This window comes from Emys orbicularis, chromosome 7, assembly GCF_028017835.1.
Source record: "Emys orbicularis isolate rEmyOrb1 chromosome 7, rEmyOrb1.hap1, whole genome shotgun sequence".
Classification (NCBI taxonomy): Eukaryota; Metazoa; Chordata; order Testudines; family Emydidae; genus Emys; species Emys orbicularis.
In genome coordinates, this window is record NC_088689.1 from 97518426 (window position 1) to 97541522 (window position 23097).

At 59.3% G+C, this 23097-nt stretch overlaps 3 protein-coding genes across 3 annotated transcripts; 1 reads left to right on the forward strand and 2 right to left on the reverse strand.

Moving 5' to 3' along the window:
* Nucleotides 1-1510: 1510 nt before the first annotated feature.
* Nucleotides 1511-3817, reverse strand: LOC135881358 (microtubule-associated proteins 1A/1B light chain 3C-like). The gene is made up of 4 exons (XM_065407999.1): nucleotides 3757-3817; nucleotides 3292-3347; nucleotides 2946-3052; nucleotides 1511-2471 (listed from the first exon to the last, which is right to left on the reverse strand). The coding sequence occupies exons 1-4, from the start codon at nucleotides 3815-3817 to the stop codon at nucleotides 2309-2311; spliced, it is 387 nt and encodes a 128-aa protein (XP_065264071.1). The 3' UTR covers nucleotides 1511-2308.
* A 1678-nt stretch (nucleotides 3818-5495) lies between these two features.
* LOC135881932 (dapper homolog 2-like) lies at nucleotides 5496-16204 on the forward strand. Its single transcript, XM_065408690.1, has 4 exons — nucleotides 5496-5684; nucleotides 12082-12379; nucleotides 12639-12890; nucleotides 14316-16204. Exons 1-4 carry the CDS (start codon nucleotides 5496-5498, stop codon nucleotides 15626-15628), a joined length of 2052 nt encoding a protein of 683 aa, XP_065264762.1. The 3' UTR covers nucleotides 15629-16204.
* Nucleotides 16205-20120: 3916 nt separating this feature from the next.
* Nucleotides 20121-22716, reverse strand: TTC9C (tetratricopeptide repeat domain 9C). Its single transcript, XM_065408064.1, has 4 exons — nucleotides 22612-22716; nucleotides 21808-22063; nucleotides 21231-21413; nucleotides 20121-20664 (listed from the first exon to the last, which is right to left on the reverse strand). The coding sequence occupies exons 1-4, from the start codon at nucleotides 22621-22623 to the stop codon at nucleotides 20570-20572; spliced, it is 546 nt and encodes a 181-aa protein (XP_065264136.1). The 5' UTR covers nucleotides 22624-22716; the 3' UTR covers nucleotides 20121-20569.
* Nucleotides 22717-23097: the final 381 nt, after the last annotated feature.

Sequence of the window (23097 nt, forward strand, 5' to 3'; positions counted from 1 at the left end):
CGGGAGTTGGGGTCACTGCCCAGGACAAAAGTTCAATAGTAAAACTAGCACCAAGTGCTTCCGCTGTCTGTGCTGTGGTCTTCTCTCCAGCACGTTTTGGTGTCATTAGAGGGGTCAGCTCCGCTGCAGCTCTGGCCTCTCTGGCTCAGGCCGACAAAGAAGTCCCTTTATCCGCAGGACAGGCTGCAGCAGCGCAACCTGCATGATTCACTCCTACAGTGGAGGAGGGAGTTCAGTCTTTGTGGCTCCTACCATTATTACACAGGCAGTTGGCCTGAGGCAATCCCCTTGGTGGGGTGATATGGTCATTTAGCCACTGTTGGTCTGGAACAGGGCTTTAGAGATGAACAGCACCAAGCCCCACTCACAAGGGCTGGTTGAGGTGAGATTCCATAGTTTACTCAACCCTGCTAAGAATAGCATGAGAAGAATGAGGTGGGGGGGGGGGGAGAGACAAACCCAGGCTTCTGGCCAACTCCAGAGGGGAGGCCCTTAAAGCCCCCCCTTCTGATGGGATTTCCAGCTTCAAACTGCTGTGCACCTACCTGCCTTAGCCAGACTCCAGAAGCAGCACAGGAAGATCACTCTTGTGCCATGGAAAGGGGGCCTTCAAGGTGCTTTGTACTAGGGGCAGAACTCCCACCCAGATGTAAATTAATTTGTAGGAAAGTGAGAATCAGGAAGAAATTTTTCTACTCCCCTCTCAACTCTGAAGAGGAAAAATTCTCACACACAGTTCCAAGTCCCTCTTTACATCTGTCTGGTGCAGGAGTCTCTGGAATCAACAGACTGGGACTCCAGAGCAGGGTACAGAACAGGAACTGCCTATTTAGTGGATGCTCCAGCCTCCTCAGGCATGTTCCCAGAACATGAGAACAGATGCTTCCCCTCCCTGCAATAAATCAATCTTCCCAGCAGCAATGGAAGGAGAGGTCCTGGTACATGCACACATGTTGTAGGGAGCAGGAAAGACACTAGCTGCTATCTCAGCCCCCTCCTGCTCTACACCATTAGAAGCCTTGGGTCCTTAGATAACACAGGCCTTTCTAACCCAGCTTTCCTTTGCCCACTTCCAAATCAGTGACAGCCGCCAGTAGAAAGCAGCCTATAATCTGTCTGAAATGAAGACAGGCTTCCAGCAGGGCCTCCAGGAGCTTTTACTAACCCAGCAGCACTGGAGAGGAAAGCACACCGCACCAGCTAAACAACCCTCAGACTGGGGCCTGCTAAGCAGTTGTGGGTCCAGGACAGGGTCACCACAGCACAGAACCTCCCATCCAGGACATGTTATTTGCACCAAGATAACAGGCCCAAGGGACCATGTGCTCTAAATACACCTGTAACTGGTGCACTCCCCTCAGGCCCCTCTACTGACTGGTGGCATCATGAGCTGCTTGCACCTGGCAGGGGGGCTCTCAGTGCAGTCATTACTCTCAGCAACTGCAGTGGTTTAGCCATGCTGGATTGGATTGCCAGTCCCATTTCACACAGACAAGCATTTACAGAAACATGTTTAAAGTTAACTAGTGGTTACAGGGTATGCTTCTAAAGGGAACACGTGCAGTCTAAAGGACAGACCGTGGTTATTCCATGTGCAGGATTACCTTCCTTCCTGCACCACTCAACCTCCCTTACAAGAGAACCAGTCTACCCCACAGCTAGGGCTGCCCTCGAGGAGGTTCACCCCTGTTCAGGGAGGACAAGGGTCTCTGGTGGTCAGCATTGGGGCTAGGAAAGTTGCTGGAAGACAAGTTTACTTCCTCTTATTCCAAAAGCTACCACCATGTGAGTTCTATCCCAAGGTCAGAGGGAACAGGCTGGGCTTTACCAGCCCCAGATGGTGCAGCAGGAACTCAGAGCCAGCACCGAGCAGTGTCCTACAACACCAGCCCTTAAGCAATGGGGGTCCTATTGGTCTCACGGTGGTGGTGGTGGGGGGGGAAAATCACACTGGCACCAGTGCAAGAGGCTGGCAGGTGTGACTATCCCCACAACACAGAAAGGACCATCCCATGGGCACCGCATGACAGGGTAAAAGCGCTTGCTCTGAGCTAAAGGGGCCCTCACTCTGGAGTCAGATCTTTCCCTTTGGAGCAAGTCTATCCAGGCACCCACTTGGGGAAGGGAGGAAATGGGCAGGTTCCTTGGCATCTCAGCACACCAGGGTAGATGCCCCACTGGCCAGGTAGGAATATCATTCCTACTCTAACCGGAGGGGGTGGGATGACACCATTTACCAAGCAGCAACATTAGAATGGGCAAGAATGGCTCCTCTCAGAAGAGCAGGAGTCCGAGGCAACCAGTGGCCTTAGCCAAACATCTCCTGGGAGGCGTAGGTCATGTAGAGGAACCCGTCCTCATCTCGGTTTAGTGTGTACACCTCAGCCATGGTGAGTGACATGCTGACCAGGCTCCGGCTACCATCCACCAGCAAGTAGAAAGACTGTGTGGAGCTGAGGGCCATCTTGTTCCTGGAGAAGCAAGAAGGCAGGAGAGCTGAGTCCCATCTGAGGGTAAGAAGGGAAAGCACTGACTGGTCTCCCCTGAGAGCACCCACTGCCTGCCTTGCCCAGGGGGGGAACTGCACTACCTGGGCATTGCCTGCACTTGCTCACAGCCACCCCTGCACTTAACCCACAACAGCAGCCAAGGAACAGGGGTCCCTTACCCAGGGCACCCTGGAACAAGAAAGGGCTGTTCAGAGAGCTGCAGTCTCTGCATTAGCCTTTGGTAGCACCTCTCCCAAAGCTGTATGGCACCCCTGAAACACAGCCAGGGGCATCCTAAGGGGGATGATGACTGCCCAGGTCACAGCACCCCCCTATGGTGTCTCAGGTCAGAGAGAGAAGCAGGACCCAGCAGCACCTGGGGCACAGACACCAAGGGTGCAATACCAAGCCAGACCCCTACCTCCAATCACACACACACCTTCTCGCTTCTCTTACCGGATAATGGTCACAAACTGCCCCATGGTCAGCTCCTGAGGGACCAGGAACTTGGTTCTATCCAATGCTGGCAGCACCTTCTCCTTGGGGTACCGCTCCAGGATCACCTGGAAAACAGACACGTCGGAAAGGGAGGAAGGCAGCACCCCTCCCCGAGGCCACGCTGCTGAGATGGGCACAGCCCCCCAACCCTTTCCCTGCACCTGCGGAGTGGTGGGGGGGGGGAAAAGAGAAGAGGTGAGGGACTATTTCCCACGCAGTGGCTGGTGTCCTTGGCCCCGGGCTACACGCTAAGCGCCCCCCACGCCCCACCTCCTCCCGCCAAGCGGCCGCCCTGCCCACTCACCGGGAGTTTGCTGGGGAACTTGGAGCGGACCGCGGCCACTTCGCGTTTCCTGGTAGCTGGAATGAGAAGCGGATCCGGGAAGGAGGGTCACAGTCACGGGGGCCGAGCCAGAGCTTCCCCCAGCAGAGCCCCCCGGAAATGGGGAGAGACCCCGCGCGGGCAGCACCCATTGAGATCTGGATACTCGGAGGGGCCATCCGGGCCGGGCCGGCCCCCCGCCGGGGGGGGGGGGGCAGGGGCAGGCAGCCAGCCCGCCCGGAGCAGGTCTCTCCGCACCCCAGCTGCAGGGGGAGCTCCAGCCCCCTTGTTTAGCTCCTGGGGCGGGGGGCTCTCCGCTCCGAGCCCACAGAGGTGAAGAGGGCAGGGTACCCCAAGGTCCGCCCAGGGGCTTCCCTGCAGGGGACGCCCTACCCTCGAATTCACCAGTCTCTCCCTGCAGGGACCCGCCCAGGGCTCCTCTCTTACCGAAGCATTTCCGCTGCTTGAAGGGAGCGCGGGGCTCCCGGTTGCTGGTAACTGGCAGCATCCTGCAGGGCGCTGAGCGGGACTCGCCTGCCCCCGGAGCCCTTTAAATAGCGCCGCTTGCGCCGCAGCGCTGCCCCAGCTGCAGCAGGATCCCCCTGCAACTCGCCCCGCCCGCGGGGGAATCCCTAAGGCCAGGGCCCTGCTGCTACTGGGGAGCGCACGGGCCCTGACGGGACTGGGGGCTCCTGGTGGGGCCACTGAGGCGGCGGGATGGTTTTTATTCTCTATGGGCTGATTTTGCTTCTGCTCAGAGAAGAGGGAGTCTGTTAACCGTACCCCCCCCCCATGATGGGGATGGAAGCGGTTATCTGTTAATTGCCCCAGTCCTCTATGATGGGGGAACAGAGGGGCCGAGGGGTCTTGTTAATTGCTCATGCCCCACATGGATGGGGGGGGGGGTAGAGAGGAGTCTGTTAATTACCCCTGCTCTCTATGGTAGAGGGGTCAGTTAATTGTCCCCTATGATGGGGATAGAGGGGGATCTGTTAATTGTCCCCGCCACCCATGGATGGGCGATAGAGAGGGAGGTGTATTAGTTGCCCCTGCCCCCTGTGGTGCCCCCACCTCCGACACCCCATGCACGTCCAGCGGCTAGAGGGGAATTCGGCCGCATGGTTATTGAATCCCTTTGCCTGGCTCCGTTAAGATCCGCAAGCAGGAGCCCACATGGCTGGGCCCCGGGGTGGAAGAGGGGGAGCGAGAATGGACGAACAAGCCGAGGCACGGACTCACAGTCACTCCCAAGGCCCACCCCCCGGCCAAGGTCGGGGCCGGGCCCGGGGCTGCTATGGGAGGTGTCGCTGGTCCGGGGCATGGGGAAGTGACCTGTCCCCAAGGGAGCTGCGGCTATATTTGGGGGAGAATCTGCCCCTCACTGGGGGAAGGATTTGGGGACATTGGCCCCTCGCAGGATTTGGATGACATTTCACCCTCCCATGGGGTAATGGGGGCCTGTGCCCCCTACGCTGTATTCTGGGGGGTGCAGTGGGGTTATTTCACCCCTCGGGGTGTGTCTGGGGGTATTTGCCCCATAGTGCATTTGAGGGAGGGTCTAATGGGTTTTTGGCCCCCTGGTGCACGGGGGGGGCCCCCGAGGGGATACAGGATTTACCGTCTACTCCCCCTCTGATCCTAACTTCGTTCTACGAAATGTTTTGCCCGGGTCGGACCCAATCAGGAGCCCGGGGCCTTTGGCCCCGCCCCCACGTGACTCTTTCAAAACCAGCCCCTTTGTTTGAGCTGCTGTGTGTGTGCTGAAAGTCCCTGGCAAGAGGAGCCGGTGGCGGCTTCTGGGGGTTGTCTCTGTGCGTCCAGCTCCCCCATGGTGCATGCAACTTATCGTCCCCCAGCCTGCTCACGGTGCATGCGCCTTACCAGCATCCCTGCTGCCGGTGGATGTAATTTACTCTCCCACCCATCCTGTCCCGTGCGTGCAATTTACCCCCCTCCCGGCATCCTGCTCCTGCTTGCGGTGCACACTTCCCTCTGCAGCTGCTGTACCCGGTGAGTCCTGGTTGCTGCACCTCCTTCCTTGCCCAGTCGATCCTGCCCCTGGTGCATACACTGCCCCCAGTTCTATTTTTTTCCTATCCCCGGTGTATGTACCTCCCCAGCCCATTCCCCGGTGCGAGCCCCCACCCCCACCCCGCTGATCGGTGCCGCTTGCCCCGGCGGTCCTCATGGCCCGCAGAGCTGTGCCGCCCTCCCTCTGGTCCGGGAGCGACCGAGTGCGGATCGGGGAGCGGCTTCAGGCCAGCCTGGCCGGGATCCTGGAGCTGGGGCTGCTGAGAGAGACGCAGAAGGGAACCGTGGAGAGCGCCCTGGGCATCGGGGAGCCGGCGGGGGCTGTCCCAGGGGGGCAGCGACAGGTGAGAGCGGAGGGTGGGGGAATGCATGGGCCAGGGAAGGGATTGTTGGGTTTAGTATGCGGGGTGGGGTGGTGCTGGTGGCCTGTGATATACAGGAGATTACATGATCTGGCCTTAAACTCTGTGATTTAGCGGGAGGGGCTGATTATGAGAGGGGGGGGAGAGTACAGGGGGCCAAGGGAGTGGAGCATGGGTAGCTGCGGTACAAGTAGGGGAACTTGAGCTAGGTGTATGGGATGGGGGCACAGGGAGGGTGTGTGGGGTACTGGGATATGGAAAGCTGAGGGGATGGGGATGGCTCTGGGTTAGGAGTGGGGTGTGGGGGAGGAACATGGGAGCTGGAGTAGGAGTGCGGGGGGGAAGCTATGGTTGGTGTAACTATGGTGTGATTGGAGGTGTGATGGTGCAGGACTGGGGGTGCGATATGTAGGCTGGGGCATGAGTGAGAGGGCAAAGGTGTATGCTGGAAGGGAAGGGGCAATGGTTGCTGTGACCATGGGGAGGTTGGTTGCAGGGTTAGGGTCCAGGGGAGTTCTGGGGGGCCAGGATACAAGTGGGGGAGCTGGAGGGCTCAAGGGCTTTGAGCAGGCTGGCATCCCAGGACTCTGCCCTTGGATAGTGTGTGCCCCAGTTGGAGAAAAAAATTCTTTTTGCAGCAAGCAAGCCAGGAAAGCTCCCCAAATGCAACAACTTTCAGTCTGTGGAACAGCCCTGGGGGCTGCCAGCCCGGACCCAAGCTGTGCCTCTCCAGCCCTATGCCCTGCCTCTGGGAGTGGCTCAGATGGCTTAAGGGAAGGCACAAGAAACTCCAGTGTGGAGGACTATGTCCTGCCCATGAGGAACCCCCTGCTCCCTTAGGGGCTGGGTTGTGCCCTGAGGCTGAGGAGTCTGCATCCCTTATAGCCTCTTCTCCTGTCTGACATACCTGGACATGTTCCCATTATCCACAGATGTGTCCAGCCCTTTTGTGAATCCTGCTAGGCTCTTGTCCCCAGTCATATCTTGTGGCAGTGAGTTCCACAGACTAATTCAGTGCTTGTTTCCTTTCTTTGGTGTTAAATGTATTGCCTCTTTAATTTCACTCAATGTCTCTTTGTTCCTGCATCAACTTTGAGGGTGAATGGAGTCCCCAGTCTGCCTTCTCTATGCCAGTTACTATTTTGTGTAACTCTCTGATGTTCCTTATCTGAACTAAACAGCCCCAGTCTCTTCCAACTTTCCTTAGACTGAAGTCTCTACCTGTCTTCTAATTCTGGTTTGTATTTTCACCCCTCCCAATTCCACTTCCTCCTTTTTGTGGATAAAGTTTGTGTAGCAGCTCTCTGGCATGTGGAGGAGTTGGTAGGTTCATAGCCTGATGCTGGACAGCCTGTTTTGTGAGTTGTTTCTTATAAATTCTCTTTAGCCACTGCTTGAATGCAGCCACGTCTGGTGTGGGCTGGGGCAGCTTATCGAACAGCACATTGCAATGCTGCTCAACAGCTTAGGAGAGGAAGGAAAAGAGAATCCATGATCCCTCTTAGACTGTCTCGTCATATAGGATGTATGCAGTGTTGTAGTCATATTGGTCCTAGGATATTAGAGAGACAAGGTGGGGGAGGTAATATCTTTTATTGGACCAGCTTCTCTTGGTGAGAGAGACAAGCTCTTCTTCAGGTCTGGGAAACATACTCAGAGTGTCACTAAGTACAAGGTGGAACAGATTGTTTAGCGTAAGTAGTTACATATTTCAAGGCACCATTCAAGGTGAAGTGGCCTGTTAATGACTTATGCTAAACAATCTGTTCATTCTTGTATTTAACGGTGACACTCTGAGGCCATGTCTACACTACAGAATTACAGAGCTACCACAAGTAATTACTTCGCTTGTGTGTGTCTATGCCAGGGGTCGGCAACCTACGGCACGTGTGCCAAAGGCGGCACATGAGCCGATTTTTACTGGCACGCTGCTGCCAGCCGGGGTCCCGGCCACCGGCCCCGCTCAGCCCCCTGCCTGCCTGGGTGAACGGAATCCTAGGCTGGCAGTGGGCTGAGCGGGGCTGACGACCAGGACCCCGCTAGCAGGAGCCGGTGGCCGGAACTCCAGACCGTCAGCTGGCTGAGCCGCTCAGCCCGCCGCCGGTCTTGGGTTCCGTCTGCCGGCCCCACAAAGCCAGCTGCTGGTGTAGGGTTCTGGCCGCCGGCCCCTTGCCAGCCGGGGTCCCAGCCCAGCTCAACTCGCTGCTGGCCTGAATGGACGGAACCCTGGGCCGGCAGCGGGCTGAGCGGCTCAGCGCTCTGCCGGCCTGGGGTTCCGTCTGCCGCCTGCGCTGCCGGTCTGGGGTCCTGGCTGCCGGCCCCGCTCATCCCGCTGCCGGCCTGGGTGAACGGAAACTCAAGCTGGCAGTGGGCTGAGCGGGGCTGATGGCCAGGACCCCAGCTGGCAGGAGCCGGTGGCCGGAACTCCAGACCGTCAGCTGGCTGAGCCACTCAGCCTGTCTCGGGTTCCGGCCGCCGGCCCCGCTCAGCCAGTTGCCGGCCTGGGTGAACGGAACCCCAGCCAGCAGTAGGCTGAGCGGGGCCAGGACCCCGGCTGCCAGGAGCTGGCGGACAGAACCCCAGACTGGCAGCAGGCTGAGCCGCTCAGCCTGCTGCCGGTCTGGGGTTCCGGCTGCCGGCCCCTTCAGCCCGCTGCTGGCCTGGATGGACAGAACCCTGGGCCGGCAGCAGCTGAGTGGGGCCGGCGGCCGGGACCCCAGCTGGCAGGGGCCTGCGGACAAAACCCCAGACCGGCAGTGCGGGTCGCAGACGGAACCCGAGACCGGCAGCGCGCTGAGCTGTTCAGCCCACTGCCAGTTTGGGGTTCCGTCCGCCGGCCCCTGCCAGCCGGGGTCCCTGCCACCGGCCCCGTTCAGCCCACTGCCAGTCTGGGGTTCTGTCAGGAGCCCCTGTAAATGTAAAATTTATTTTGGCACGGGAAACCTTAAATTACTGAAGACTTGGCACGCCACTTCTCAAAGGTTGCCGACCCCTGGTCTATGCTTTGCGCTTTGTGTCTGTGGTGCATGTTCTCCCCAGGAGCGCTTGTATCGATTATACTGTCAGCGTGGGGCAGCTCCTGAAAGCCAGTAACAGTCGACATGAGCAGCACAATGTCTACACTGACACTGCGCGACTGACTACATCGACCGTGATTCTACGCCGCTCGTGGAGGTGGAGTTTTTAATTCAGCATAGCGGGGCAGTTACATTGGCAGGAGTGAAATTTAAGTATAGACACTTCTATAGTTAGGTTGACATAAGCTGCCTTGCCTCAACCTAACTGTAATGCAGACCAGACCTGAATACATTTCCCAGACCTGAGGAAGAGCTCAGTGTAGCTTGAAAGCTTGTATCTCTCCCCAGTGGAAGTTGGTTCAATAGAAGATATTACCTCACCCATCTTGTCTCTTATCATATAGGAGGCAGTGTTTTGTGCCTCCCTCATCTGCCCTGTGCCACAGGACCTAACTAAGGGGTGGTGTGTGCTCTGCCGTACTGGGGCTGGGCTGTTTGCGTTTCTCAGCCTGCTTTGTCTGGAATGGATGTGCCCTCGTTTGTACAGTCAAAGCCCCAGGACGGGGGAGTTGGAGCCTTATGGGGCTTCAGGGGAATTCTTGGCATCTCTTCTGACTCTGTTTGTCCTGAGGCTGGGAGCTGAGCTGCAGGGAGGGGGATTCAGGCCTAGGCTGCTGACCTGGCCTTGGCAGGTTGGTCTCTGTGGATTTGGCTTGCAGGGAGGTGGGCGTTGGCTGGCCAGGCCCTGTGTGTATTAGAGGAAACAAACCACCTGTTGTTTACAGTGCTCACTTGCTTCCTGCCTGGCTATCCTCCCAGCTCAGCTCTGCGCTGGCGTGGGCAGTGCCAGCTTCTCTGTCGGAACCGGAGTCTTCTCCTAATTAGAAACGGGGGAAACGTCAACTAGCCAGCTCCAGAGTAAACTAACCCTGGGACAGGCAGCAGGCTCCTCCCTCCATCCCTGCCCTGCACACCTGGCATGCAGGGGGAGGGGAAATAGGGGAGAGCTGCCCCAGGGCAGCCTGGCTGATGCATGCCTGCTCATGCATAGTAATGCACACAGCTGTGCCTGTACTGGGGGGAAGAGGATATCTGAATAGCTGGGAGTCAGCGACCTGCCCCCTCCCAGGGACAGCAGTGAGGCCAGACCTGGCTTTCAGGACCAGCCTGGCTTAAGGCCAGCAGAGGCTTTGAATAACCAAATGGGTTGGGTGGAGGCATTGAGTCAGGGGCAGGTGGTAGAAATATCAGTGTGGTCTGGCTGTTCTCCAAGGTGAATGGTGCACGTGTGGACCCTCCATGCACACCCTGGGCACCCCAGCAAGCCCCTGCCTGCACACCCCTCCCCCCGAACCTTGAAATCTTGTACATGCCCCCTCCGCTCTGCCTGTGTGGAGCATGTGTCTCTCTGCTTCAGTAGGTAAGATGGAGGCGGGGGAGGGCTCACACAAAGGCAACAGCTGCCCGGCCTGGGAGGGATGGAGCTGAGCTGAAAGGCAGAAAGGGGCCTCTGGGCTCATGTTTCACTCCTGCCGCCAGCTTGGCTCTGGGGCCCTCCCCCCTCTTCCTCACAGGCTTCCCTAGCCTGGCTGTTAGTGGGACTTGGGGGAAGTCCCATCCGCTGCCCCTGCAGGAGAGGCCAGGCATGTGGGACAGTAGGGATGATGCTATGGAGCATGCTCCCTAATGGAACAGGTCACCCTAGCTGGTGCTGGGGGCCATAGGGCAAGGCCTGGGTGTATCTGGGGCCATAGGCTGGGGTGGGTTGGAGGGAGCAGCACCTGTTTTCCACTGTGATTTGCCCACCACCACAATATTGCCTCACTGTTTTTTTTACCCTCTTGAACCCCAGAGTCCAATAAAACCTGAGCCAGCCCCTCCTCTTGGGGGGAAGCCACAGGGCCCCCCAGCTCCACGTCAGCCAGGATACAGATCTGCAAACATCTCTGGGGTAAGAATGACAGGGCCAGCCTCCTCCCCCGCCCATGGAGGAAGGGGGATGGATGGGAGGTTGAGGTAAAGTGCAGGGAGCTGGGGAAGGTTGTGATCTTATCAGTACTTCTAATCACCAGCCTGGGGTCAAGGTGCATCATCCCTTGGCCTCCTGAACTCCTCACCTGGCTGTGGCTGCTGCTGCTTCCCAGTTCCTGGGGTGGGCAGGGAGGCCCCTGCCTGCCAAGTCCTGTCCAGCGGGGAGAGAGCTAAGACACGCTGTGCTGGGGGTGCAGTGGCCAAGCTGTACGCCACCCCCACACCTGGGGGGAGATTGGGAGCAGCTTGCCCTCCCTTAGCCTCCCATCCATTGGAGGTGCCTCCGGGCTGTTTCCCAGCTAGGGATGTGTCTAAAGCTGCTGCAGGAGGGAACAGCTGCATAGGTGGAGGAAGCCTTGCCTAGTGGGTTGAGCACGTGGCTGTGTGCAGGACTCCTGGGTTCCCTTCTCAGCACTGCTGCTTGGTCTGTGCCACCTGGGGCAGGTTCTGTCTCTGCCTGTCACCGTAAGGGAGGCTGATGCTGCCTGACACCTCTGGGAGCTGTGGGGGCTAATGGGCAGGGTGCTCTGAGCCTGGGAAGCACCAACAGTAGCTTTGCAGAGCTCACTCAGCAGTGGGCTCCCTTCTCACTTGGGCAGCTGCTCTTTGGGGCAGGGCCAGGCTTCTGGCTCATTGGGGCACTGGAGCCTTGACATGCCACACAAGCTGCAGCTTAGAATTGGTTTAAAACCCGATAGGGCTAAACCGGCACCGCACGTGTGTGCAGACGCAGGAAACTGGTTCTGTCCCTTCAGCCTGCTCCTGTAAATGTGCCTTCAGCAGTGACACCATGCTGAGCCAGGTTTGAATCAATGGGAGGCCATGCCTGCAGCACTGATCGGTACCTCAACGCCTTAGTTCAACCTGTGCAACTCCCTGTGTGGACCAGAGCTTACTGGAGTGCAGTGCCAGCACAAAGGGGAGAAAGGGGCCTGCTCTTCAGGGGGGAGGAAGGGTCCTCTGCAGTGATGGGGGCGGGGCTGATCTCGGAAGGGTTCCGGGAGTCTCTGTGGTGCCCAGAACAGTGATTGAAGGGAGCCCCCTCAATGGGGGAGGGTTCTCTGTGTGATGGGGGCCCTGATCTTGCTCAGGTAGCGGGGTCTATTCAGTGCCCAGCAGGCCGGGAGGAGGAAGTCTGGGGTAGAGTTGGGGGCCTGTGCAATGCCCAGTGCCATGGAGGAGGCCCAGTCGTAGTTGGGGATGTGCTCTGCCAAGCTCCTTGCAGAGACACAGGGCTGGGGCTGGCCCTGGATGCCAGGGCCCCGAGTGGCTGGTGGGTTTGGTGGCTGCTGGCATCTCTCTGACTAACCCTGTTCATGCTTCTTCCACAGCAGGGATGGGGCAGTCTGGGGGCTAAGGAACCGCTGCCCCCAGCTAAGCTGGACCGGAGCAAGTCTGAGGACCTGCTGGGCATCCCTGAGAAGCCATGTGTCTCCTACTGTTCCTCCGAGAGCATCGACGTGGGACGCCAAGCCGGGAACAGGGACAGCAGAACGCCAGCGACGAGCCTGGCCTTGAGAACCGCCGGCTCCAGCGAGCAGCTGCTGCTCCCCAAGAGGCCCAGGGCACAGACAGAGCTTAGCTTCACTGCACCAGAGATCTCAGAGGCCGACTCCAGGCCCAGCTCAGGTATGTCCAGCCGGGATTTGGGCCCTGGCAACCAGGAGCGACAAGGCACCAGGGCCTGCTCAACCTGGGTAGAGTGTGATGCGAGCAGAGGCTTCGAGCTGGGCCATGTATCCTGTCAGGATCATCCTCCACAACCCAGAGTCCCTGGGACTTGTTAGTGGGGGACTCGGCCGGAGGAGAGACCCATCCTGTTCAGGGCTGGCGGGGGGAGAGATAAGGACAACCGGTCCCCTGCAATGAACCTCTCCTCTTGCCCCAGGGTTCTACGAGACCAGCGAGATGGGCTCCCTGTCCGACTCCTCCACGTCCATGCACAGCGAGTGCCCGGGAGGCTCGCACTGCAGCGTCGGTTCCCTCTCCCACCTCCCAGGCCTACGGGACAGTGGCTGTTCACGGCCACGCTCCACTGACGAGGCCACCGTCCGGCTTCTCGACCTCCGGCTGCAGCGGGTAATGGCACCCAATGCTCCCAGCAGCCCCCATGCTGCTGCCAGGAGACCAGTCTCAACAGGTAAGAAGGAAACGGCCAGCTCAGGGTGCGGAGCCCTGCTGCCAGCCAGTAGGATCCTGGGAGTAACAAGGTGGGAGCATGACCCTGAACCTGGCGGGGGGAGCTGACTGATTCTAACTTCCCCATTCCCACAGGGGCTCTGGACACCCTGCCAGGTGCCATTGATGCCCTCAGACCCATGGCAGGGTCAGTGCAGGACTGTCCCATACCGCCCGTTCTCTGATTTTCTGCATCCCAGGCAGGGGTGGGGCCTGCCTGCTCCCCACTGCCTCACAGATACTCCAGGAGCATTGCGCTGAGTTGTCACAGATCTCAAGACCAGGAAAGTGCTGGACAGCCTGGCCCAGGGACTCCTGTATGTAGCTTGCCACTCATGGCTGAGCTAGAGCATGCCTACAAGGCCTGGTCTGCACTAGAAGGCCTCAGCGGTGTAAAACCCCACCCCCTAACAAGTGTAGTTCGCCCCAGTGCGGCTGCAGTTATACCAGCATAAAGGTGCCGTACCCCAGGAGAGTTTATTCCAGGAACAGCTAAACCAGGTCAGTGTAACCACATCCCCACTGTGGAAGGGATGCTCTATGCTTTCACTACACCAGTGTGGCTACAGTGAACAAGGCCTTAGAATCCTGGGCTTAATTTACAGCCCCCACCCCATGTCCCACTCTACCTCGTGATGGGGAATCAACCATCTCCCTGGGTCTGTTCAATGGCTAATCACTCTCCCTTTTAACAATGTGCTTTCCATCTGGTCCAAGGCCAGGTCTGTCGTTGCCGGTGTAGCTATCCCCATAGGCTGTCCCTGTGTACTACACCAGCAAAACGGCTCTTGTGCCAGCGTAGTTTATTCCAGCCCCACCGAGCGCACACAGCTCTACTGGCAAAAGGCCTTTTTGGGTGGCAAAACTGCAGCTATGCTTGGGCTTTTGCTGGCACAGCTATGTTGAGTGAAGGATGATTTTTTTTCACCCTTCTCCCTGACAGAGCTGTGCTGGCAAAAGCCATAGTGTAGACACAGTTATACCAGCTAAAAAGGCCTCTTGCTGGGGGAACTGATTTTGCTGGGGAAACTGGTCTAAGCTGCACCTCCACTAGGAGGGACTGCTGGGGTAGCTATGCCTGTATATCTGTACCAGCTGACCCCTCCTAGTGGGGACAAGGCCCTGGTCTCGAGGCAGGTTTTCAGCCCTCGACTTGTTCTCCTAGCTCTCCTCTCAACCCGCATTGTTGCCCCGGGATCCCTGCCAGTGCCCGTGGTCACCCCTAGGTCACCACTAAGCCAAGCTGTGTCCAGCTCAGATACTGGGTCCAGTTTGGTACAGCCAAGCCCCATGTCATGCAGGGAATATTGGCCCAGGCACCTGGTGTTCCCTGCCAGGCCAGAGCCTGTCTCTGATCCAGGGTGCCTGCTCTCTACTCTCTCCACAGGGGACCTGGAGTTCCTGCTGAGCCTGGGTGAGCTCTCTCCAGCCTTCCCTCAGCTCCTGCAGTACAAGTGCGACCTGGTGTCCCGCAGCACCAGCGAGATCTACCACTACCCCAGCCCGCTGCATGCCGTGGCCTTGCAGAGCCCACTCTTTACCAGCGGCCTGTCCCGAGGCCCATCCCAGGAGGACCTCAGCGAGCGGGCAACCATCCCCACTGTGCAGGAGGGCTCTCCCCAGAGTGGGACAGACCCCTCAGAGGAGCAGCGCCAGGTCCAGCTGGACCGTTACATCGCCAAGCTGGTGCTGAGGTACAGGTGTCGGTCGGCGGCTAGCCGCACAGAGCCTGGCTACCTGGCAGGGCACCAGAAGAGCCAGTCCATGTCATCGGTCTGTGGCTCCCCGCTGGGAGCTGGGCCGCTCCCCGGCTGGAAAATCCGCAGGCGCATTTCTACCTGCTCCCACCTCCGCTCTCCAGAGGGGCCCGACAGCTCCCAGGCCCTGGACGGCCCAGGGGGCCGGGGCTCCACCGCCTCCTCTGTGGGGTCCAGCGAGCGTTCAATGGGGTTGCTCCTGGAGCAGCTCTCGCTGTGCCGGGAGCAGCCAGAGGGAGCCGGCTGGGCTGAGGCCTCGTCCTGTCATCCCCATGTGGTCAGGGTCAAGGCCTCCTCCAGGAAGGCCCTTGGCACTGAGCGGGAGCGGCTGTACAAGGGCAAGCATGCCTCGCGGGAGTTGGTGAAGGCAGGCGAGGGTGCGGAGCGCAGCTGGCTCAGCCCGCGGGAGCTGCTTCGCAGGATCAGCCTCCGGCGCAGGCCGGCTCTCCGGGCAGAGGGCGGGAGCCGCTGCAGCTCAGAGGTGAACGTCCGCACGCCGAGGCCTGTGTATCGCTGCAGCTCCCAGCGCTGCCTGGAGCCCCCGGGCAGACACAAATGGGCATCCGTCCTGGAGATCTCCAGCCAGGCCCTGGGGAGGCCGAAAGCCGAGCCCTTCCCCCCACCAAGCCGCCAGCTGGCCTTCTCCACAGACTCCTGCTTCCCTGATTGCAGCCAGCTGGAGCTGCAGCCACAGCGGGCTGAGGGCAGCAGTGCCTCCAGCCTCAGTGAGGTGGATGCTGTCAGCCTGAATGGGGATTGGCGACTGCGGCAATTGGGCCAACCTGGGGCCCGCCCACTCCATGCCTCTGCCACACTGGATTCCAGCAACCTGGCCATGGCCAGCTTCAAACTACACAGGACCCGCTCCTTCAAGGAGCTGAAGAGGATGGTGAGCCGTTCCTTCAGGCCTCTGGCTCCCAAGGCCAGTGGAGTCTCCAAGTGACCTCCTCTAGCTGCAGCCTGCTCCCAAAAGCCATGTGGCAAAACCCCCAGCTAGCCCCATCCTTTGGGGGGGGACCCTATTTACTGGGACTGCCTCCTCCCCACAGAGTCTTCACCGTCCCCTCTTCATGTCTCTTCTCTGTGGTAGACAGCCGACTGGAATTGGCAGGGCCTGGTGCTTCACCCACCCTGATTGCCGACAAGTTGGGGAGGGGATTTAGAAGCAGCCCCTGCCCAATGCTGGCAGAGTTGCAGTGACAAGGCTGGCACAGGGGCACCCTCTCCCTACAGTATGGACAGGCCAGAACAGCCTTCTCCCTGAGAGGCAGGAAGCTTGAAATAGCCCCCCAACTTCTAAGGGTGGGACGGGGCAGGGGTCCCACTGGGCTCTAGGGACTGTATCTGGGCCCCTAGTGTGGGCTTGAAATCAAATGTTCAACAGGTACCATAGGCCCCTGCGTCTCCCATAACCTAGGTGTGTCTGGGTGCTGTTGTCTGCCCAGCTGCAGCAGGCAGGCGCTCTGTGTAGGTGGAGCTGCCTGGCTCTGGCTGCACCAAGGAGCCTCATTGCTGGTGTCAATTCTAAGTGAAAAAAAAAAATAAAAAATGAATGTGAAGGATTTGGAGGGTGTTTTAGAACCGGGGGGGTGTCTGCTGGCTTGGGAAGGGCAGCGCCCCACTCCAGTGTTAAATGCTAGCCAAGAAGGCAGCAGGTGCTCTCTCTCTCTCTCCATGCATAGGCTGTTTTATGAGCATGGGTGCTCACATGCAACCCTTCCCTGGCTGTTACAGCCAAGCCCTGCATTTCGTTAGCTGCTGTGGTCTTAGCCTTAGCTGGGGGTGCAACCCAGTTGGCTGTTGGCAAAATCCCTGTGCACTCCCTACCTTAATGCCCCCAGCTTACCGGGGAGAGAGGATAAGATCCTTGCTGTTGTTGGGAGGACTTACCCTAAGGGCAGCATTTAGAATAAGTCCAGGCAGCACCTGTGGAATGGCAGTGGGGGGCTGTGAACTGGACTCCCTGCTCTATTTCATGCTGCTGCTGCTTGTCAGATGCTGCTTGTATTAACCCCATGCCAGCTGCCTCCATGCTAATAACTCCCCCTCAGAGCCCAGCACTTGTCCCTGGAGCTGGGAGGAAACCCCAGCTGTAAGGTGCTTCTCTAGGTGAAATTCAGTAGCCTCAGCCTGTGCATCACATGGAGTTTACCAGGTGTGTGGGCCCAGGGGCTGGCCTGCACAAGAGAGACCTTCCACTGCTTTCTCACGGGCTCCTTGCACCCCGTAGCTTGGCCTTCCTGGCCCTTGCTTCATCACTCCTGCTGGTGCCCTGTTGGCTTGTGCATTAATTCTGAGCCTAGGAGGGAGAGGAGAAAGACCCACCAACAGTAGTGCTGCCCTCCCTGAACCTCTCACCTGCACATCCCCTGCTTGGGGAGGGGTTGGCTGTTGCTCTTGGAGAAAAGGGAATAAGCAAGGGGGATAGTAAAGGGTTGGCCCCATTACTGCATGAGGTAGAGTCACAGACTGTTTAAGGCCACAGCAGGCAACTGGATCATCAGGCATGAGGCACCAACTAGAGCAGTTCACTGCATTGAATCCAATACCTCTTGACTAAAGCATCTTCCAGACAGGCTGCCTGAGAGTCTGGAAACCTCAGGAGATGGGGGAATCTACCCCCTACTTGGGAGTTGTTCCAATGGTAAATCACCCTCCCTAGGAAAAAATGTGGCCCTTAATCAAGTCACCTGTCTCTTTACTAAACAGAGCGAGCGCCGTCAGTTTCTCTGGGTTAGGCACTTTTCTCGCCCTCAAATAGTCTGTGGCTCTTCCCTGCATGCTGGCCAAGGCCCTGCTTAAAATGTGCATCACAAAACTGGATGCAGGATTCTGGGATCAGTCTCCCCAAGGCCACAGCTAGGCAGCTTGTTGGGCGTATAGAGGAGAGGAGCGTGGCCTTTCTGAGATTGTGTAATGACCTGCCGGGCTCTGCTACAGCTGCAATACCTTTGCCCCCATTTCATGGGGCTGCAGGGTGCTGGAAAGAGGCATCCACTTCTCCAGTCAGTTGTTTATTTCTCCTGCATGAGCCTTGCCCTGTTCTGCACGACACCACACAGAGAAGGGAGAGAACTTGGCCCTGGCATGAGCCATGGCACCTGCTTCACAGTGGCACAGCCAGCAAGGGCAGGAGAGTCGCTTACCTGCTCAGGAAGGGAACTAGGAATGTCCCAGGCTTGGATTTGGCCAGGGCAGACTGAGCACAGTGAATGTAGGGACTGGGCTGTGCAATGGCTGACCTACAATGCAGAGGCCTTGGCTACATACAAACTGGTTGAATTAAAGTGCAGCAAGACCCTGGGTGGAGTGCTCTTGGCAGCTCCTAATCTGCTTCAGCTGCACTGAAACTGGAGTGTCCACATGGAGCTCTGCAGCTGTTCAAGTGAACCAGTCTTCACTGGTGTCGCCCTCTGTGCAGACAGGCCCCCTTGGCCCCAAACCCTGATCAAGAGGGGCCGTACCCCCGTAGCTTGGCTGCCAGGGACCTTGGACCCATTCTGCCCCCGTTCCCACCCCAGCCCCTGCTCTTGTCCCCTCTCCCGCCCCAGCCCTTGTTCCTACTCCTGCCCCAGCCCCCGATCCTGGCCTTGTTTAAAACAAAACAAAACAATCTTCCTGTAGGCCCTAGCGATCGTTGTCAGGCAATCCTACAGCCTTATCTAGCCCCTGGGAGCCCGGGGCCCTGGCTTCACGTTACCTGGCCATGACCCCAGTCACAGCCTCACACCCCTGTGCTCTTATCTCCCTGGGGCAGATGCCAATACGAGGGGTGGTGGAGCAGGTCCCTGCTCCTGGCTGGGTTGGATCAGCTTGTCACCTGAGAAACCTGCACTTCCTACCTGGAGTGGATCCCTGGCTCTTCCCTCCTGCCCCTCCGCCCTCTGGGGCTGACTCCAGCAGGCCAGGCGGAGGGGCTGCTGCACCAGGCACGCTAGTGCAGGAGGCTAAGCCCAGCTCTCAGGACAGAGGTGGTTGGGGTTCACCCTCTGGGATGGAGCAACGCCATGCACTGGCCTCACCTTAGTACTCTTTAGCCTGGGCCCTGGGGCTGAGAAGCTGGGGCAGCACCAGCAGTTTGCTGGTGACTTGGTGTTTGCACATTGCAGGGAGAGGAGGGACAAGAGCAAGGGGGGAGCTGAGAAGAATCAACAGTTCCATTTCCCAGCTGTCGGCAGCCTGGGGGGAGCTGTTTGCTTAAGCAGCAGGGAGGAGCCAGGGCGTGTGGATGGCAGGAATGAAGGATGTTTGCTAGGATGGGAGGGGTAGGGGAGGAGGAGTCAGGCTTGTTGCAGGACCTGACAAAACAGAGCCCTTGGGAGCCCCTAGGGTGACCAGATGTCCCGATTTTATAGGGACAGTCCCGATTTTTGGGTCTTTTTCTTATATAGGCTCCTATTACCCCCCCACCCCCATCCCGATTTTTCACACTTGCTGTCTGGTCACCCTATGAGCCCCCCAGAGCAGATCTCCCACCTGGCTGCTTGGAATGAGCCAGACAGTGTGGGCTCCAGGCCCAGCTCTGATATGAGCAGCCAAAATGTCAGAACCTGAAATGCAGCTGCCCCCAGGGCCGGCTCTACTGTTTTTGCCACCCCAAGCAGCGTGGGGGCAGTCAGTGTGCCGTTAGGGCAGCACAATGCACCGGCGGCAATTCGGCGACAGCTTCTGTCTTCAGCCGGAAGACAGAAGCCGCCGAATTGCTGCCGCAGGCAGCTGAACATAGAAGCTGCCGCCAAATTGTTGCCGCCGCCACGGAAACGTGCCTGCCGCCCTAACGGCACACGGACTGCCCCCGACGTCTGCGGCGGCAATTCGGCGCGCTGCTTGGGGCGGCAAAAACACACGGACTGCCGCCCCTTGCAGATTGCCGCCCCAAGCACCTGCTTGGAATGCTGGTGCCTGGAGCCGGCCCTGGCTGTCCCCACCCCTCATTTCTATCTGAACAGCTGTCGTTGGGGCCTCAGGGGAGCATAGCGTGGGAAGGGGTATGATGCACCTCTGCAGTGGGGGGCATAGTGCAGGCACCAGTGCAGCGTGTGCCCTGTCAATGGGATAAGCCACCTCCCTGCACAGTCCCAGTCTAATCCAGGCCCCTCTGCAGTGTGCAGGTGAGGCCCAGCGTAAAGCATGCAGTCACTGCATGAGCCCCAGTGCTGCAGGCAGCTGGTTGCAGACAGGGTGAGGAAAGTGGAAATTACTTGTTTGTAAGGGCCAGAGGGGGCCAGGGTCCCAGGTGGGGTGAGGTCATGTGGCTCTGGATGCCAGGCTCAGCTCAGACGCCTTAGGATAGAAATGACCCAGCTACGATCACTATGGAAATGAGACCAATAGCAGCAGAGCAGGGGGTTAACTTCCCTGAAACAGCCCCCTGCTCCCCAAGTGCTCCCTCTGAAGGAGAGCCCAGGCAGGGAAGGGACAGACACACACACAGTGCAGGGAGACAGGTCACTTTATGAAGAGGGCCAGCAGGGTGACAGAGCTAATGATCCAGCCCACGTTCCCTGTCTGTGGCCCCACAACCATGGGGTGGTTGAGCCTGTGCAGTTGTGACTCTGGGAATGCCCAGGCCCTTGGGAGCAACAGAGAGGACACTGCTCCTCAGACAAGAGAAAGGGGAGCAGTCCAAGCAGGTCCTAGCCACCAGCCTGGGGTTTCCTCTCTAGCAATCCAGGTCCCAAGTGATCTCATGGGTCCTATGCCATCAATGGAAAGCCAGACATATCCCCGTTACCCTGGTGTTATGTCAGTGGGGGTGTCCCTGTGGCCTGGCAGTCTGTCCAGGAAAGGGGGGTGCATCCACGTGGCCCTGGAGTTCTGTCCAGGAAAGGGGGGTGCATCCATGTGGCCCTGGTGGTATCTGGTGGGGGGAGCCTTGATTTCGCTAGCTGAACATCCCCATGTAGAGCTGCTTCTCCTTCTGGTGGTAGGTGCTGAGCTGGGACTCAGTCAGCTGCAGGTACCGCTTGACGTTGGCGTCTCCATGGAGCAGAGGAGAGAGACAGGACAGGCCAAGGCGTGAGCTGAATGCCCAAACTCATCCCCTCCCCTTACGCCCTGTTCCCACAAGTTGAAGTGTTAAGCCAGCCTCCTCCTGTGCCCTGATCGAACTCCCAGTACTCCCTACCCCAGCATGCTCCGCCAGCACAAAGCCAGGCACCTGCTGCTAATGCCCGTGCAGCTGAAGAGCTGCTCCCTGCCCCAGAGGTGTCCTCCCTGCCCACCCACAGATATATCACCACTACGCTCTCCTCACGCCCAGACGTTTACCTGCTGCCAATGCTACTGCAGACGACAGCTGTCCCCTGCCCCCAAGAAATGTTCCTGCTGCCTACCCCCGAGAGGTGTCTGCCACCAGTGCTGTTGTAGCTGGGCAGCTGTCCTGCTGCCCCTGCCCCCACTGCCCTTCGGCTTGGGGTCACCCTCGGGATGGGGTGCAGCAGGACAGCTCCCCTGCTGTGTGGAGAAAGGGCCCTGATTCTTCCCAATCAAGGGTGACCCTCCCAGTCCCCCCACTCCATGAGCGACCCTGCCCCAGCTCTCACCTCGGGGCTGGCTGCATGAGGCCGCCATGAGATAGTGCCGGGCCTGGTCATAGTCCCGCAGGTGGTAGGCGGCCACGCCAGCGCGGTACAGGGCCTTGGGGTTCTCAGGCTGCCTCTCCAACACCTTGAGACTGTACTCCTTCACCCGCTCGTAGTTCACTGGCTCCATGTGGAGCAAGCAGGCTGGGGGGGTGGGAGGAACAGCACCAGTGAGATGGGGCAAGGGGGCAGGGAGGGTCACTGCTGTAACAGCACAGTGGCATCACTATCACAAGACTGGCACGCACAGATGGAAATGGTGGTGGCAGATCCAGGGCTCAAGTGGCTCATGGGGTGGAGGGAGATGGCGGTGGATGTGGCACCCAGGGGGCCGAATAGCCCATGGAGGGCGGGGGGTGGGGTGGTGGCAGTGCCAACCAGAGGATGAAGGAGCCCACAAGCAGGGCATGGTGGGGGAGGGTGCACAGCAGGGTGTCACAAAGGGGGAGGGTGCACTGCGATGTCACTGGGGAGCTGGGACACCCCTGGGGGACACAGTGGTGATGTCACAAGAAAGCAGCCACCCCCCACCCCTCACCAGCCAGGTTGTTGTAGCAGTCGGTCTGGGTGCCGTGCAGTGCCCTCTCCTGTTCAGGTGTCACTGGCGGCTGCTCGCGCCCGAAGGCCTGCAGGGGAGAGGGTACACTGGGGTCCAGCCCTCGCAACTGCAGCAGTGCCCGGTGGTAGCGGCTCACGGCATCCCTGAAGCACCCCTCCTTGTAGCACCGGTTCCCGTCCTCTTTGAACCTCTGGGCCTGCTGGAGCCGCTGGTCCATGGCCTCCCCTGAAGAGCCCTGCACAGAGAGGTGCAGCTGCAAACAGACTCTTCCCAGGAGACATCGGGTCTTCCCAAACTGACTCACCTGCCCAAATACCACGTCCTCTCCATGTACCTGGCTCTGGGGAGGGGGAGCAGCTAGAACCGTACACCGCACAGAGGAGGTGTGTGTGGGCCAGGGTCCCCCAGGAAAGCAGGGCCAAGTGTCCAGCACCCTGGGGTGTTTAATGATCACAGGTAATAAGTAGGGCTCAGCTCTATGGGGAGGGGCCCTCTCCTCTTCTCTCCTCCCCAGTGCAGGACTCTGCTCTATAGGGAGGGCACAGGGTTTGCTGCCAGCTAGGGGGATGCATGGGGCTATGGGGCTCAGAGCTATAGGGAGGGTGCATGGTGTAGGGCTCAGTGTAATAGAAGGGGGCTGTTGGAGAAGGGGCTCGGTGCTCGAGGGGGGTGCATGGAGCTGCGCCGTTTGGGGGGCGCAGCACCACATGGGGCACGGAGCTATGGAAGGGCTGCGGGGCTCCGCGTCCTGTCTCGGGGCAAGGGCCGCGCTGCGGCTGGTACCTGCGCAGCCATCTGGGCAGCCGCTCCGGGGCCCCGGGCGCAGAGGCCGATCCGATGCCGCCTCGCTCAGCAGCCGCGGCCGAGCTCCATGCTGCTTCCTGCCCGGCCCAGGAAGCGCGACCGGCCGCGCTGGGCAGGGAGATCAGACACCATGTGACTGGGCGCCGCGCAGGGCCGGGGAGCCAGGCCCCTGGCAGCAGCCTCCTCTGCCCCAAGAGCTGGGCGGGGCTGGCTGGTGCCATGGCCGGGGGCTGCCTTGGGCGTGCTGGGGCGAGGCCCCCCCAGTCTCTCCCGCTCCTGCGCTGTGACGCTGTCAGGCCTCAGCCGCTCGGGGGCGCTCACATCCCGCGGTGGGGAGTCGGGCAGACCGCAGCCTTTGCCTGCAGGAGCCGCCGCCGCAAATGCCAGGAGCGACTCCACTGGTGCAAGGGCTGCGGGACTCCTGTGCCACCAGCAGGCACCTCATCCCAGCGGGGAGCGTGCAGA